The sequence below is a fragment of the Chiloscyllium plagiosum genome, unplaced genomic scaffold (genome assembly GCF_037043375.1).
Source record: "Chiloscyllium plagiosum isolate Xiang-an unplaced genomic scaffold, Cpla_swu_hap1 HiC_scaffold_5, whole genome shotgun sequence".
In the NCBI taxonomy this organism is placed as follows: Eukaryota; Metazoa; Chordata; class Chondrichthyes; order Orectolobiformes; family Hemiscylliidae; genus Chiloscyllium; species Chiloscyllium plagiosum.
In genome coordinates, this window is record NW_028270143.1 from 84833433 (window position 1) to 84847124 (window position 13692).

At 40.5% G+C, this 13692-nt stretch overlaps 1 protein-coding gene across 2 annotated transcripts in view; it reads right to left on the reverse strand.

The window, feature by feature from the left end:
• Positions 1 to 3475: 3475 nt before the first annotated feature.
• The window catches only part of dnajc1 (DnaJ (Hsp40) homolog, subfamily C, member 1), a 253728-nt gene continuing 243511 nt past the window's right edge, over positions 3476 to 13692 (reverse strand). For both annotated transcript variants that reach the window (XM_043690433.2, XM_087987390.1), the window contains exons 11-12: positions 8440 to 8906; positions 3476 to 5149 (exon numbers count right to left, since the gene is read on the reverse strand). In XM_043690433.2, coding sequence (XP_043546368.2) covers positions 5081 to 5149; positions 8440 to 8906 — 536 coding nt within the window. In that variant the 3' untranslated portion in view covers positions 3476 to 5080. The remainder of the gene's footprint in view (positions 5150 to 8439; positions 8907 to 13692) is intronic.

The window sequence follows — 13692 nt, forward strand, 5'->3', positions numbered from 1 at the left end:
GCATCAATCAGGAAAAGGTCTACCTACAGGCATTCCATGACCCTCCTTTTTGGATGCCTGCCACAGGATCGAGGATAATGTTAAATGGTCATTTGCATCTGATGCAAATGCGACTGCTTACATCACTAAGAACCTGCTGTGTTTCTGATATTTCCAGACAACTGATGTAAAGAGGCAAGACATTTAAGATTATGATGTTCTATTTCCAGTTATATATGTAACTGATATGCTCCCTGAAGTTTCCTTTCTCATTTCCCTTGCACATGTGTAAAGGGCTACCCTTGCTTCTCCTGGATAACTATATTTGACCTGGTCAGTGCCATATTTAAAGCCTGGTTGTGCACAACAGGAAAACCTAATATTCCTGGAAGCACAGAAGTGCTGCTTCCCCACTACTGGCGTGTGCATGATAGTGCAGTGCTATTGGGGTGTGGTGAATACACCATGAGATATGCAACCAAAAATTGCATGAGGTAACTTACTAGATCTTACAGCGAGAAATCCTCCATGAAAGATCTGAAATGTGCACTTTGGGCGAATTTTACCAAAAATTGGCCATTACATAAATGGTGAGAGATTGCAGAACAATGAAATGCAGAGGGATCTGGTATATTTTAGTTCATGAATTGCAAAATGTTAGTAATCAATTATAGCAAACAACTAAGAAAAATAAAATGGATCGTCTTATGTGGAAAGATTGGACAGGCTAGACATGCATCTGTTGGAGTTTAGAAGAACGAGGAGTGACTTGATATGTACAAGATTCTGAAAGGTTTTGACAGAGTAGATGTAAAAAGGATATTTTTGTGGGAGAATTTAGAATTAAAGGTCACAAATTAAAAATAAATAAGGAGTTGCTGCTTTAAGATACATGGAACAATGTTCTCTCACAGAAAGGGATGCGATCGTTTGGAAAGCAGAGTCTTAAATTTTTAAAGGCAGAGGTGGATAAATTCTTGATTGTCAGGGCAGGGCAGACAAGAACATGGAGCAATTATATCATCCATGATCTTATTGAATTACAGCGCAGTTTCAATGTTCCTAATGTTCGAAACATTGACTCTCCTGCTCCTTGGATGCTGCCTGACTGGCTGTGCTTTCCCAGCATCACACTTTTTATCTGTGATCTCCAGCATCTACAGTCCTCACTCTCTCCCAGCTTCAAGAGGCCAAGTGGCCTACTGCGTGGTTCCTAATTTGTACTATGTATTTAATGATACATTTCTAGTGAAGGAGCAACCCAAAGGAATGTATTTTTCAGCTGTTTGGATCTTCATTGACCATGTCTTAATAAGTGAGAAAATTGTCTCAGTAAATTTTTCTGAAATAAAAATCTGAAGTGGTTAGAGAGAATCTTGCCCGACAACCACTAAGTAAATACAGATTGAGTAAGTTATCCTTGACACATTGAACCATGTGTAACTTTTTAAAAAAATAATTTCCTAATTCCATCAATATCTTAAAATGAAACCGAGGTCCTTGCCCCTACCACTCTAAAGGTCAGTCCATACCTAGAGAACCAAACTGAGCACATATATCAACAGTCATGTACTCACATGTATGATGTAAGATGCTCCTGCAAAATGTGACAAAGATTGATTTGCAAGCATACAGCTCTGTACGTCTTTACTAGAAATAACAATGTAGAGAGCTCTCATCTAGCTCAAACTGCCCCATGTGATATGCCTCCAAATCAACTAGTAGCAACTTCTTCATTCCAGGGCTAGAGATGCATAATGCAACAAGTTCTACAGCTTCAACACAGCATGCCAGGCAAGACACTATAACTCACCTTCATCTTCCTTACCCCACCTTGGGCATTGACACACGCTTCATCCTTGAAGCAACATTTTATCAATGAGATAACTTACTTAAATAATGAGAAATCAGACTCTACATAAGAGTATTACACAGACCACAGCAATTGCAAACATGATTTCTTAGTTTCTAATCCTCTGAAATGCCGAGTAGGCCACTCTGCTCAGCGGCAATAATGGAGGAGCGACAATTGCTGGCTTTCCCAACAATGGCTACATCCCATGAAAGAAAGATTAAAAAGAAAAATTTGATCTCTAATATTTTTGCATCAAAGACAATAGAATAAAACCAAATGAATAGAAGCACCAATTATATTTCTATTTGTAGTTACTGTTTAATGTTTAGGTTATAATTATGAAGAAAATGGGACTTTCCTCCATGAACAGGGGTAATCTAATACAAAACTTCAAAAGCAGCACACAAATAACTTTCACTAGCTAGTGATTTAAGATACTTAAGTATAGGACAGTCACTTAAAAAAATGGAAAAGCTTAGAGTAACTGTTTCAAAAAGTTGAAACAGCAATGCTCCGCTACATTACCTCCTTCAGTATTAAATGATTCTACATTTAAATCTTGGAATGCTTTATGATAGCGGCTTTTGGAGCTACATCGTCACTGGAAAGGGAATTGAATAGGAATTTAAAGAGAGGAAAATGCACAAAAACATAGAAGGAAGGAAATGAGATTAGAATAGACTGTTCCAGATGAAGAGTTAAACTGTTAGTAAAATGAATGAAACCAATACCTTAAAGTGCATTAACTTCAGCAATGTTGAGTTTGGACTGCTCCAAACTAGAAATTTTCTTGAATCCCTTTGGGATCATTTTTTAACCTCAATGATGAATTTTCAAAGTGATAGAACATTTAACATTACATAACCCACCTCAGCTAACACAGCCTTTTGAATCAGATACAAAGAACCTGATCTTAAAAGGATAAAGTCTACCTTGTTTATTCTTGTTCTACTCTACATTTTAATATTTTCCTTGATACATGGTTTGCAACTTGGCTGGAGCTAATTTCCTGACCACTCATAATTCCAGACAATTCATACATCAACTCTTATTTCTCCTTTCAGGTGCTTACTCCATTCTGTCAAGTACACATTCATTATCAACATTAAACGTAGGAAAGCAAATCATAAGACATAACACTTAAGTATAGCATACTGGGGAAAACATGGCACTACAGATTTATAAGCTACCATCCTTTTCACCACTGGAGCTTTCTTGCCTCACTCTGCCATCTGCTATAGACTAATTGATTAGCCTTATGAACAGTTTAACTCTTCATCTGGAACAGTCTATTCTAATCTCATTTCCTTCCTTCTATGTTTTTGTGCATTTTCCTCTCTTTAAATTCCTATTCAATTCCCTTTCCAAAACTTTAAAAAGTATGAGGGGTAGAAAGCCACACTACCCATCTGCAAATGTTTCTGATGTAGGCATGCGTATTATAATGTTTTCTAGAACAAACTATACTTTTTACAATTGCTACCTAGATTTTGGACTAACCTATTGAGCACATCCAGTTTAATTATTGCACCATCGCAAATCCCATCTTCAACAGTTTCATGAAATGACCTGAGGTTATAGCAGGAAATTGTAATATGATTGAGACACTGAAAATTAATATGGAAACACAGTTTAAAGGGACAAGGTTTGTTACAGTATAATTTAATCCAGAGGGTTTACACCAGACACTTGAAAATTATACCAGAGCTTACCAGTACAGATCTGGTGATAAAGACATGTCAAGCATTAACAGCTTTGAAAACAGTTTTCACTATGTAAAACAGATGGAATTGTTAAAACCGAACTCCCTGGAAACTAGATGCACTGTACATCACAGTACGTAAGAAAAATTTGTTATTCAAAAGGGAGCCTACTGGCTCAAACGTGCTCGTCTTCTACTGTAATAAAGAGATGTTGCGGAATCTTAAATTATCATAATTAATTTGAGATTAGACCTCCTTGTAGACTTCAGCATACAAACATATAACTACATGAAGCCTTGATTTCAAAACAATATAAATATAGTAAAAGAGTTCTGCATAAACCAAACTTCAAACACTTGTAATTATAACCACAGATATATCACATCTGTCAAATGGACAAATGTTTGACTTAGAAAACATACCACTGAAAGTTTCTACACTGTGTTGTTCCAGCAACACGTAACTCACAGAAACAATGCTTCATTTGGCATACAGTAAATGCTAACTGTTACATATTAACTTAATAGATAGACCGCAGAAAACAAGTAGTGACAGTGTACTGTACAGAACTTGTGGGCACATGAATTTAAAAGCAATCCATATTTGTGATCTTTAAAAAATATCAATCCACAGAGGGTAAGACAAAGGTTTATCTACCATGTGGTACTGAGCAATTCTAAACTGGAAGGTCTCTAGTCCTATGACCCACCTGCACTGTATAAGCTGATCCAAGCCAGCAAGAAAATGATCTTGCATTTTTCAGCTAAGGATAAGAATCAGGTACAATTCCAATCTTGTAACTTGCACTGGAAACACACGTACATAGTGACCAAGGATATGTCTGCTCCAAAGAACAGCTACATCAGACTCAAAACTTTAACGGCTGCTGTCAGACCTGCTGAGTTTCTGATTTCATTAAAAACAAGTCTGGTTATGATCCACATATAATGTACTGCAATGCTTAAGTTAGGTTCATTTACTTGGACAAGTTACTGAAGGGCTGTTTATCACCCTTGGTGCAGAACAGGATGACACAGCATCGTTCAGGAAAGATGGGGCTGAAAATAAAACAAAAACAGAAAAACAGATTCAAACAAAAAAAACTCCTCAATTAAGATCTTAATTTTAAATTCAATTTTACATTGTGTCAAAACTTTCTGTTCCCTATTAGCATTTTATAAAAGAACTAGTCAGTTAAAGATGCAAGAATCCAAACTCTATCAACAATTTTCAAAGTATAGAGACAAACATGGAACTGGGATACAGAAAATTAGCTTCTTATAAATAAATTAAAAACTTGCTCAATGGTGAACATTTAGTGTGCATTTAGGGAACAAATAGAAATCTAAAAAAATGAATGGATCTGATTATTCTGTAGGAGATGTTGGCACATTAATGTTTTTTATTAAGGCACATGACACTGGTAAAAAGGAAAGTTGAGGTAAGTTACAAGCGACTAGACTCCACATTTAACAATGTATTTGTCCATGGTGCAGTACTGCTTCTTGATGGGAGATCAGTGCTTTCTAAGTACCATTTTCAGTCAGCTTTTGGCTTGCTTCCTCTTCATAACCAGTTCAGCCAATAGTTTGTATCTGATTATGCATTCTTCCTGCAGGACAACAAAAAAAGACAATAAGAGTTGAGTGTGTTTAATTCGCAAGCTACAGCTAGCTATAAGTTACCTTTTGAGGCTTGATCAAACATCAAACAATGCCGATAAGGAGTTTGCAAGGAAAAGGAAAAAAAAAGTATTTAGAACTGAGGGAAATTTGAAAAGGTGCCAAAAGCTTGGTCAAAAAGTGATTTTATTAGAACCTGAAAAGCAGGGTGCTGAGAGGTAATTCCAAATGTGCGGCATCATTTTCATATCATCGTTACCTTTCAATTTTACTTTTTCAAAACATCTCTGGTTGGTCTCCCATCCTTCACCAACCATTAATGAGTGCTATGCAAACTCTGCTGCTGCTTTCCTAATTCACACAAAGTCATGGTCACCTGATGCTCTTGTGCTTGCTGACCTACACTGGCTCCTATCTGGGAAATGCCTCAGTTTTAGAATATAGAACAATACAGCACAGAACAGGCCTTTTGGCCCTTGATGTTGCGCTGACCTGTGAACTAATCTTAGCTCGTCCCCCTACACTATCCCAAAATCATCCATGTGCTTATCTAAGGATTGTTTAAATCTCCCTAATGTGGCTGAGTTGACTACATTGGGAGATAGGGCATTCCACACCCTTACCACACTCTGCATAAAGAAAATTATTATCCTTGTTTCTAAATTCCTCTCTGGCATTATCCACTCCATATCTCTGTAACTTCTCCAATTCTATAACCTGAGATATCTGTGGTTCTTGTTTGGAACAGGGAATGTTGAGTAGAGATTTAATTCAGATGAAGAAAAACATGACCGTTCTGAATGGAGTTGATAGGAAGGACCTCTCACTTTAAGTGGTCATTAACCAAGGGTCACAGAGTTGGTGAAAAAAATATTTTCCATCCAGGGGATATGGGTCAGCAACTCATTACCTGAGAAGGGCAGTAGATTCATAAACTCTCATCAGATTTTCTGAAATGGCAGTGACAAAAAGTTGAATGGCTGTTCTCTAAATGTCTAATTTTGGGTGAAACCCTTGGACAGCTAAAGATCTTGTTGGGGCTCCAGAGATTAGAAAATGATAAGAGTGCAGAGGGGATACTAACATCCATGCTAATGTAGGGAGAGAATTTCAGACTCCCTCCAACATTCCTGAGAGTCACTCTTCTTCTGCATTTGGAGCAGGAAAGTATGTGTACGAGCAGATGTTACAACGGACGTAAAGACTTGGTAAGAATAGATGTAAAAACATGGTTATAACAACCCTGTTTACCTGCAGTGGCAAGTTATTAAAGAGGAAAGGCTGACTGGCACAATAAATTAGCAAAATCCACTCAGTGAGACTAAATAAACTTGGCAATTTCTGGTCGTAAATTTTGTGACCTGTTTGCTCGAGAAGGTGGTGGTCACCTTTATGGATTCCAGGGTCATCAACAATTTCTCAAAGGAAATTAGGGGTGCACAAGAAATGTTTGTCTGGGCAATACCAACATCTTAAGAATGAATATAAAAAACATAACCCATTTGATGTAAAAAAGGACCACAATGCAAACTGCTTACTAATCAAGAAAAAAAAAGAAGAGAATTACTTGGGCTCTAAAAGCAACAGCCATCAGAAATAGTGTAACTCACAATGACAAGTTCAGATACTCAAAGACAAGATTTAAATCACACTGATACAAGCAAAGTTGTGGAAAAGTAGTTGTGCATTTGGTAACCTGGCCAAATTTGATATGGGCCCTGAAACTTCATGGGTCTTTTATCACTCAGCATTTATGGTTTAGTTTATGTACAAATAAATTACACTTTACCTCCACTCCACATTATTGTTTCTCGCTGATTTCACCAAGTCATGATATCAGCCATGCATTCCAAGCAAATGTCCTGTTTTTGTTTACTGGTACCATAAAGGACATTGTAACAAATGCTGAAGTGCTTTGCTTCTCCACTTAGGGTAGAGAATGTAGTGGTATAGCAGTAATGTCACGAGACTAGAAATCCAGAATGCCAGGTTAATGTTCTTCGGACAGGGGTCTAAATCCCATCTTGGCAGATGGTGAAATTCAAATTCCATTGAACAAAAAGAAAAGCTAGTTGAATAATGACCATGTAAACACTATCAATTGTTGCAAAAACCCATTAGGTTCATTAAGGCTCTTTAAATCAACCATCTTTATCTGATCTGGCTTATATGTGACTCCAGAGCCAATGTGGTTGACTCTAACAGCTCTCTGGGCAATTAGTGCTGGCCTAGCCAGCAACACACTGTGAACACATTTACACATGTTAAAATAAAACATCTTTGAACCTCTACTCCATCTATACCAAATATTCCATTTCAAAGGATGGAAAATCTTGAGATAGGTCAGCAGCATGGTGGCTCAGTGGTTAGCACTGCTGCCTCACAGCACCAGGGACCCAGGTTCGCTTCCAGCCTTGGGCAACTGTCTGTGTGGAGTTTGCGCATTCTCCCAGTGTTTGCGTGGGTTTTCTCTGGGTGCTCCGGTTTCCTCCTACAGTCCAAAGATGTGCAGGTCAGGTGAATTGGCCATGCTAAATCGCCCATAGGGTTAGGTGCATTAGTCGGAGGGAAATGGGCCTGGGTTGGTTATTCATCGCAGGGTCGGTATGGACTTGGGTTTTGGTAGTAAATATAATACAAATTAAGTCATTTTGAAACAAAGAACTAAAACCCAAGTTTACAAACTGACAGACTGTGAGGCGCCTTTATTACTAGGATGGATCGAGTTCCTGAAGAATGACTTATGCCCGAAACATCAATTCTCCTGCTCCTTTGATGCTTCCTGACCTGCTGCGCTTTTCCAGCAACACATTTTTCAGCTCTGATCTCCAGCATCTGCAGTCCTCACTTTCTCCTTGTTGGGTTGAAGGGTCTGTTTCTACACTGTGGGAAGTCTAGTCTAGTCTAGTCTAATAACTTTGCAATTTGAATGCCAATTTATGCACATACATATTATGGCAGAGGAGCAGGAAGGGAAAGAAGGAGGCTTAAAAGGGATTAGGAGCTACTGTCCAGAAAAAAAGTTGTCATTTTCCCATCTAAAAGTTGCGTTTATATCTTTGGAGTTTGAACTCATTTACAGGAACACTTTTTTTAATTACAATATTTTATTCACAAATATTTTAAGCTTAAAAGAAACCAGAGGTTTAGGTACTAAATATAATACAAATTAAGTTATTTTGAAACATAAAGAACTCAAACCCAAGTTTACAAACTGACAGACTGAGGCGCCTTTATTACTATGATGGATCGAGTTTTTCCATTATATAGAGCACATTACCTTTGTTTTTCCTGGTACACATTTTGCTATTTTGTCCCAGCGTTCAGAAGTCCCCTTTGGATACTGTTGCAAGGCTAACTCAAGCAGTTTTTGTTGATTTTGGTTCCATAATTCAGCAATTTCTTCTGAAGATCGTATCTTCCCTTTCCTTTTCTTCTCCTCATCACTATCATCATCCAGTTCTGTGTTATCAAAGTCCCTCTGGCGCCTTCCTTTTGGTTTCTGTTCAACGTCTTCTTGGATCATAAGAGTTCTCTCTGATGTTTTTGCAGTTTTTCGTTTCCGTGGTCTAGTCTCTGTGGATAATGCCTCAGTGTAGTTATCTTGATCACCTCCATTTTCAAATTCATTTTCTTCTTCAACTTCCTCATCCCTTTTAGTGATGATGTGGTCAGGCAGAACTGTTTCACGTTTCGCACTCTTTACAGTCTGGGATGCAGACTTCAAATCCAATAGTTTTATGGTTCCTGAATACAAAATATTGGATTAACATTTCACATAGTGTAAGTTTTGATTTAAAACAATATTTATGTGAACAACTTTACCTCTCTATACATATCTATGCAGGTGAATAGGTAATTATCTACCACATGCACGTCTTCCCCCCCCTTTGAAAGAACCTTTTGCATATAAATGGATCGTTGTCATCATGCCCTGAAGTTCATAGACAGGTGGCCTGCCAGGAGAATTTCAGAATATTCAAGTCTGGAGGTAACAAACAGTTATAACGGTTTCACTAGTAAATGGGGCTGAGGCATGGAAAGAATCAGGTGTGACAAAATTATTAGCACTGGAAAGCAGGTGGAATCAGCAATTCAATTCAGGATCAAACAGGATGTAACGTTTACAGGGAGTCTGGGTTTTGCTACAGACATCAACTGAATTGATAGAAAATTGTGTGAAGGGTACAGAGTTCATGGCTGTGCTTTAAGAATGCGACTTCAATCTTCCAAAAAGTTAACTGAAGAAAAGTAAGGTGCATTCATTTCAGACAACACAAATTCACTGGAAGCAATGGTAGAGTTTGATGCTTATCAGGAGAGTTTGGCCCATTAGAATTATTTCACAAATAGACAGCAGGAAGCTGTGCAAGAGGAGGGGTCCAGGATAAATCCTTGGAGATTAGAAATGTAACAGTAGCTATGTAAACAGAAGCTTGCTGAAGAGCCTCTGACTGCAAACGGATAACAAATTTCATATTGGCATGTACTTAGAGCAATGCCATTGAGAAGGATGAAGGGGAAGAGGAGATGCAGAAGGATAGTGTGTTAAATCATGTCAAAGATGGCCAAGACCCCTAATGTTACAGACATGAACGATGCATTTTGTGATGCATTTCAGTGCCATGGCAAAGGCAAGACCTGTTTGGAGAATTCCTTTGGTGCTATAGTTAGGGAAGGCTATTTGTTAGAAAGTAATAACTACAATTTTTAGGTAGCTAATTAACATTTAACTTGTAAACTAACAGCCAGTAAAGGGTTAATTATGTCGGTTGGTGGGGTTGTGTGTTCCGCCTGTGAGATGGGTCAGTTATGGACGCTGAAAGCATCCCTGATAATTCCATCTGTGGAAGTGAACCCAGTTTCAGCTGCTCACTGATCGAATTGATCGGTTTGAGTGGCAGTTGGAGATGCGAGGCAGCACACAAATGGGAGAGAACATCATAGGTAGAAGTTATAGAAATGTAGTCACATCCAAGGTACAAAATGATAAATGCGTGATCGCTAGATGGAACAGACAGTCAGTGCAGGGGTCCCCTGCAGCTGACCCCCTGTCAAATAAATATTCTACTTGGCTATGGACGGAGGAGGGGAATGACCCAGCAGGTGACAGCAGCGGCCAGAGTTGTGGCACCACAGCTGACCTCTCTGTACACAGGGAAGGGGACAAAGGGTAGTAGAGCAATAGTAATTGGAGATTCGATAGTCAGGGACACAGATAGGCACTTCTGTGGCTGTGAGAGAGACTCCAGGGTGGTATGTTGCCTCCCCGGTGCCAGGTTCATAGATGTCTCTGAGCAGGTACAAGGTATTCTGAAATGGGAAGGTAAACAAAAAGAAGCTATTGTCCACTTTGACATAAATGTTATAGGTAGGAAGTGGGACAGGTTCCTGCAATGACAATTCAGTGTGTTAGATAGCAAACTAAAAAGCAGGACCTCAAGGGTAGTAATCTCAGAATTACTCAACCTGGCATGTGCTATGAGGCTAGGAACAGATATAGAGTAAAACTTAACACGTGGTTAAAGGCCATTGTGGACCATTGGGATGTCTTCCAGAGCTCCGTGGAACTGCAGAATTAGACTGTATTTGCAGTCATTTAGAGTCTGGATTAATGCATGCAATTATGATGTTTCTATCAATGAGACATGGTTGAGGGGGAGGACAGGATTGGCAGCTTAATATTCCAGAATATCAATGTTTTAGGTGAGACAGAGGAGGAAGCAAAAGAGGTCGGTGAGTTGCATTACTGGTTAGGAAGCATATCACAACTGCTTTGAGGAAGGACACCCCGGAGATATCTTGTAGCGAGCCATATGGGTAGAGCTTAGGAATAGGATGAGTGCAATCAGAATGCTGGGATTGTACTACAGACCTCCTAGCTGTCAGCGGGAGTAAAAAGAGGGGATATGTGGTCAGATTCTGGGAAGATCCGAAAACAACAGAGTTGTTGTGATGGGTGACTTTAACTTCCCCCATATTGACTGGGAGTCCCTTAGTGTGTGTGGCAGGCCTGGACAGGAAGCAATTTGTTAGGTGTGTCCAAAGGGGTTTTTTAAAACAGTATGTGGCTAGTACACTAGTCCCAAGGACCGGATGGGATCTATCCCTGTGGGTGGCAAGGAATTGGTTTGGGCCTTAATAAATATCTTTGAATCCTCTTTGGCCTCAGGCAAGGTTCCAAAGGTCTGGAGAATGGTCAATGTTGTTCCTTTATTTAAGGAGGGAAATAGGAGATAAACCAGGTAATTACAGGCTGGTGACCTGATTTCAGTGGTGGGGAAGCTGCTGGAGAAGCTACTGAGGCAGGATTTATTTACATTTGGAAGCAAATGGACTTATTCGGGAGAGGCAGCATTGGTTTGTGCAGGGAAGGTCATGTCTCACCAACTTGATTGAAGTTTTTGAAGTGGTGACAAGAATAATAATTGACGGAAGGGCAGTGGATGTTATCTACATGGAGTTAGTAAGACATTTCATAAAGTACCTCATGGCAGGCTGGTATAAGAGGTAGAGTCTCACGCGAACCAAGGTGTGCTGGCTAGATGTATACAGAACTGGCTTGGTTATAGACGACAGAGTAGTAATGGAAGGATGCTTTTCAGAAAGGAGATCAGTAACTAATGGCATTCCACAGGGATCAGTGCTGGGGCCTTTGTTGTTTGATATATAAAAAAATGTAAGTGGTCTGATTGGCAGGTCTGCAATTACGCCAAAATTGGTAGAGTTGCAGATAGTGAGGAGGACTGTCAAAGGATCAGTAGGATATAAATAGATTGCAGTTTAAGAGGGGGGTGCTGGGTTAGAGGGTTGGATCTGGAATAAGGTACTGGGAGGGGAAATGAAGAAACTGGTGAAATCAACATTGATCCTGGAGGATCGCAAGGTGGAAGATGAGGCATTCCTCCTCCAGGTGTCAAGTGATTAGGGTTTGGCAGTGGAAGAGGTCAAGGATTGCATGTCCTTGGCAGAGTGCAAGGGGGAGTTGAAGTGTTTGGCCACAGGGCGGTGGGGTTGTATAGCGCGTGTGTCCCAGAGATGTTGTCTGAAACATTCCTCAAGTTGGCATCCTGTCTCCCCAATGTAGATGGGACCACATCGAAAGTAACGGACACAGTAGATGCATATGTGGAAGTATAGGTAAATCTCTGATGGAAATGTGTTGCTGGAAAAGCACAGCAGGTCAGGCAGCATCTAGGGAACAGGAGAATCGACGTTTCGGGCATTAGCCCTTCTTCTCCTGAAGAAGGGCTAATGCCCGAAACGTCGATTCTCCTGTTGCCTAGATGCTGCCTGACCTGCTGCGCTTTTCCAGCAACACATTTCCATCTCTGATCTCCAGCATCTGCAGACCTCATTTTCTCCTATAGGTAAATCTCTGTCCATTGTGGAAAGATCCTTCGGGGCTTGGATGGAGGGGGGAGGCGTTGGCACAGGTTTTACATTTCTTGCGGTGACAAGGGAATGGGCCGGGAGTGAAGGATGGGTTGGTGAGGGAGGCGTGGACCTCAGAAGGGAATCACAGAGGGAATGGTCTCTGCAGAATGCAGATAGAGGTGGGGAGAGAAATGCAGAAATGGCGGAGGATGATGCAATATATCCAAAGGTTGGTGGAGTGTAAGGTGAGGACCAGAGGGTTTCTCTCCTTGTTTCGATTGGAGGGATGGGGTTCAAGGGTGGAGGTGCGGGAAATGGAGATGCATTGGAGGGCATTGTTGACCGCATGGGAGGGGAAAAATTGTGGTTCCTGAAGAAGGAGGCCATCTGAGATGTTCTATGGTGGAATTAGTCCTCCTGGAAGCAGAAGCAGCAGAGGCGGAGGAATTGGATAGCGTTTTGCAGAAGGCAGGGTGGGAGGAGGTATAGTCCAGGTAGCTGTAGGAATCAGTGGGTTTGAAGTATATGCCCGTGTTGAGTCAGTTGCCAGAAATGGAATGGAGTGGTCCGGAAAGGGGAGGTGTCCGAGATGGTCCAGGTGAACTTGAGGTCAGGGTAGAAAGTGTCTGTGAAGTTAATGAACTGTTCAACCTCCTCGTGTGAGCACAAGGTGGCACCAATGCAGTCACTGATGTAGGAGAGGAAAAGGTGGGGAGTAGTGCTGGTGTAACTGTGAAAGATGGACTGTTCCACGTACCCGACGAAGAGGCAGGCATAGCTGGGGCCTATCCGGGTCCCCATGGGAACCCCTTTGGTCCAGAGATGACTGTATTGGCACTACCTCATGCTCCCATGAAGAGGTTGAAAAGTTCATCAACTTCCACCCTGATCTCAAGTTCACTTGCACCATCTCCTACAGAGTGTCTGAGTGTCAACTGCATTGCTGTGGGTCTGGAGTCAGAACCAAGAAAGACCAGCAGATTTCTCTCTCTGTGAACCAGATGATTGTCCAGTAGTTTCTCAGTCAACACTGTATTTTTGTTGCAAATTTAATTAACTTGATTTAAATTCCCCAGATGTCTTGGCAGGACTTGAATTCATGTCTCTGGATCATTTAGGTAAAAACAATGACTGCAGATGCTGGAAACCAGATTCT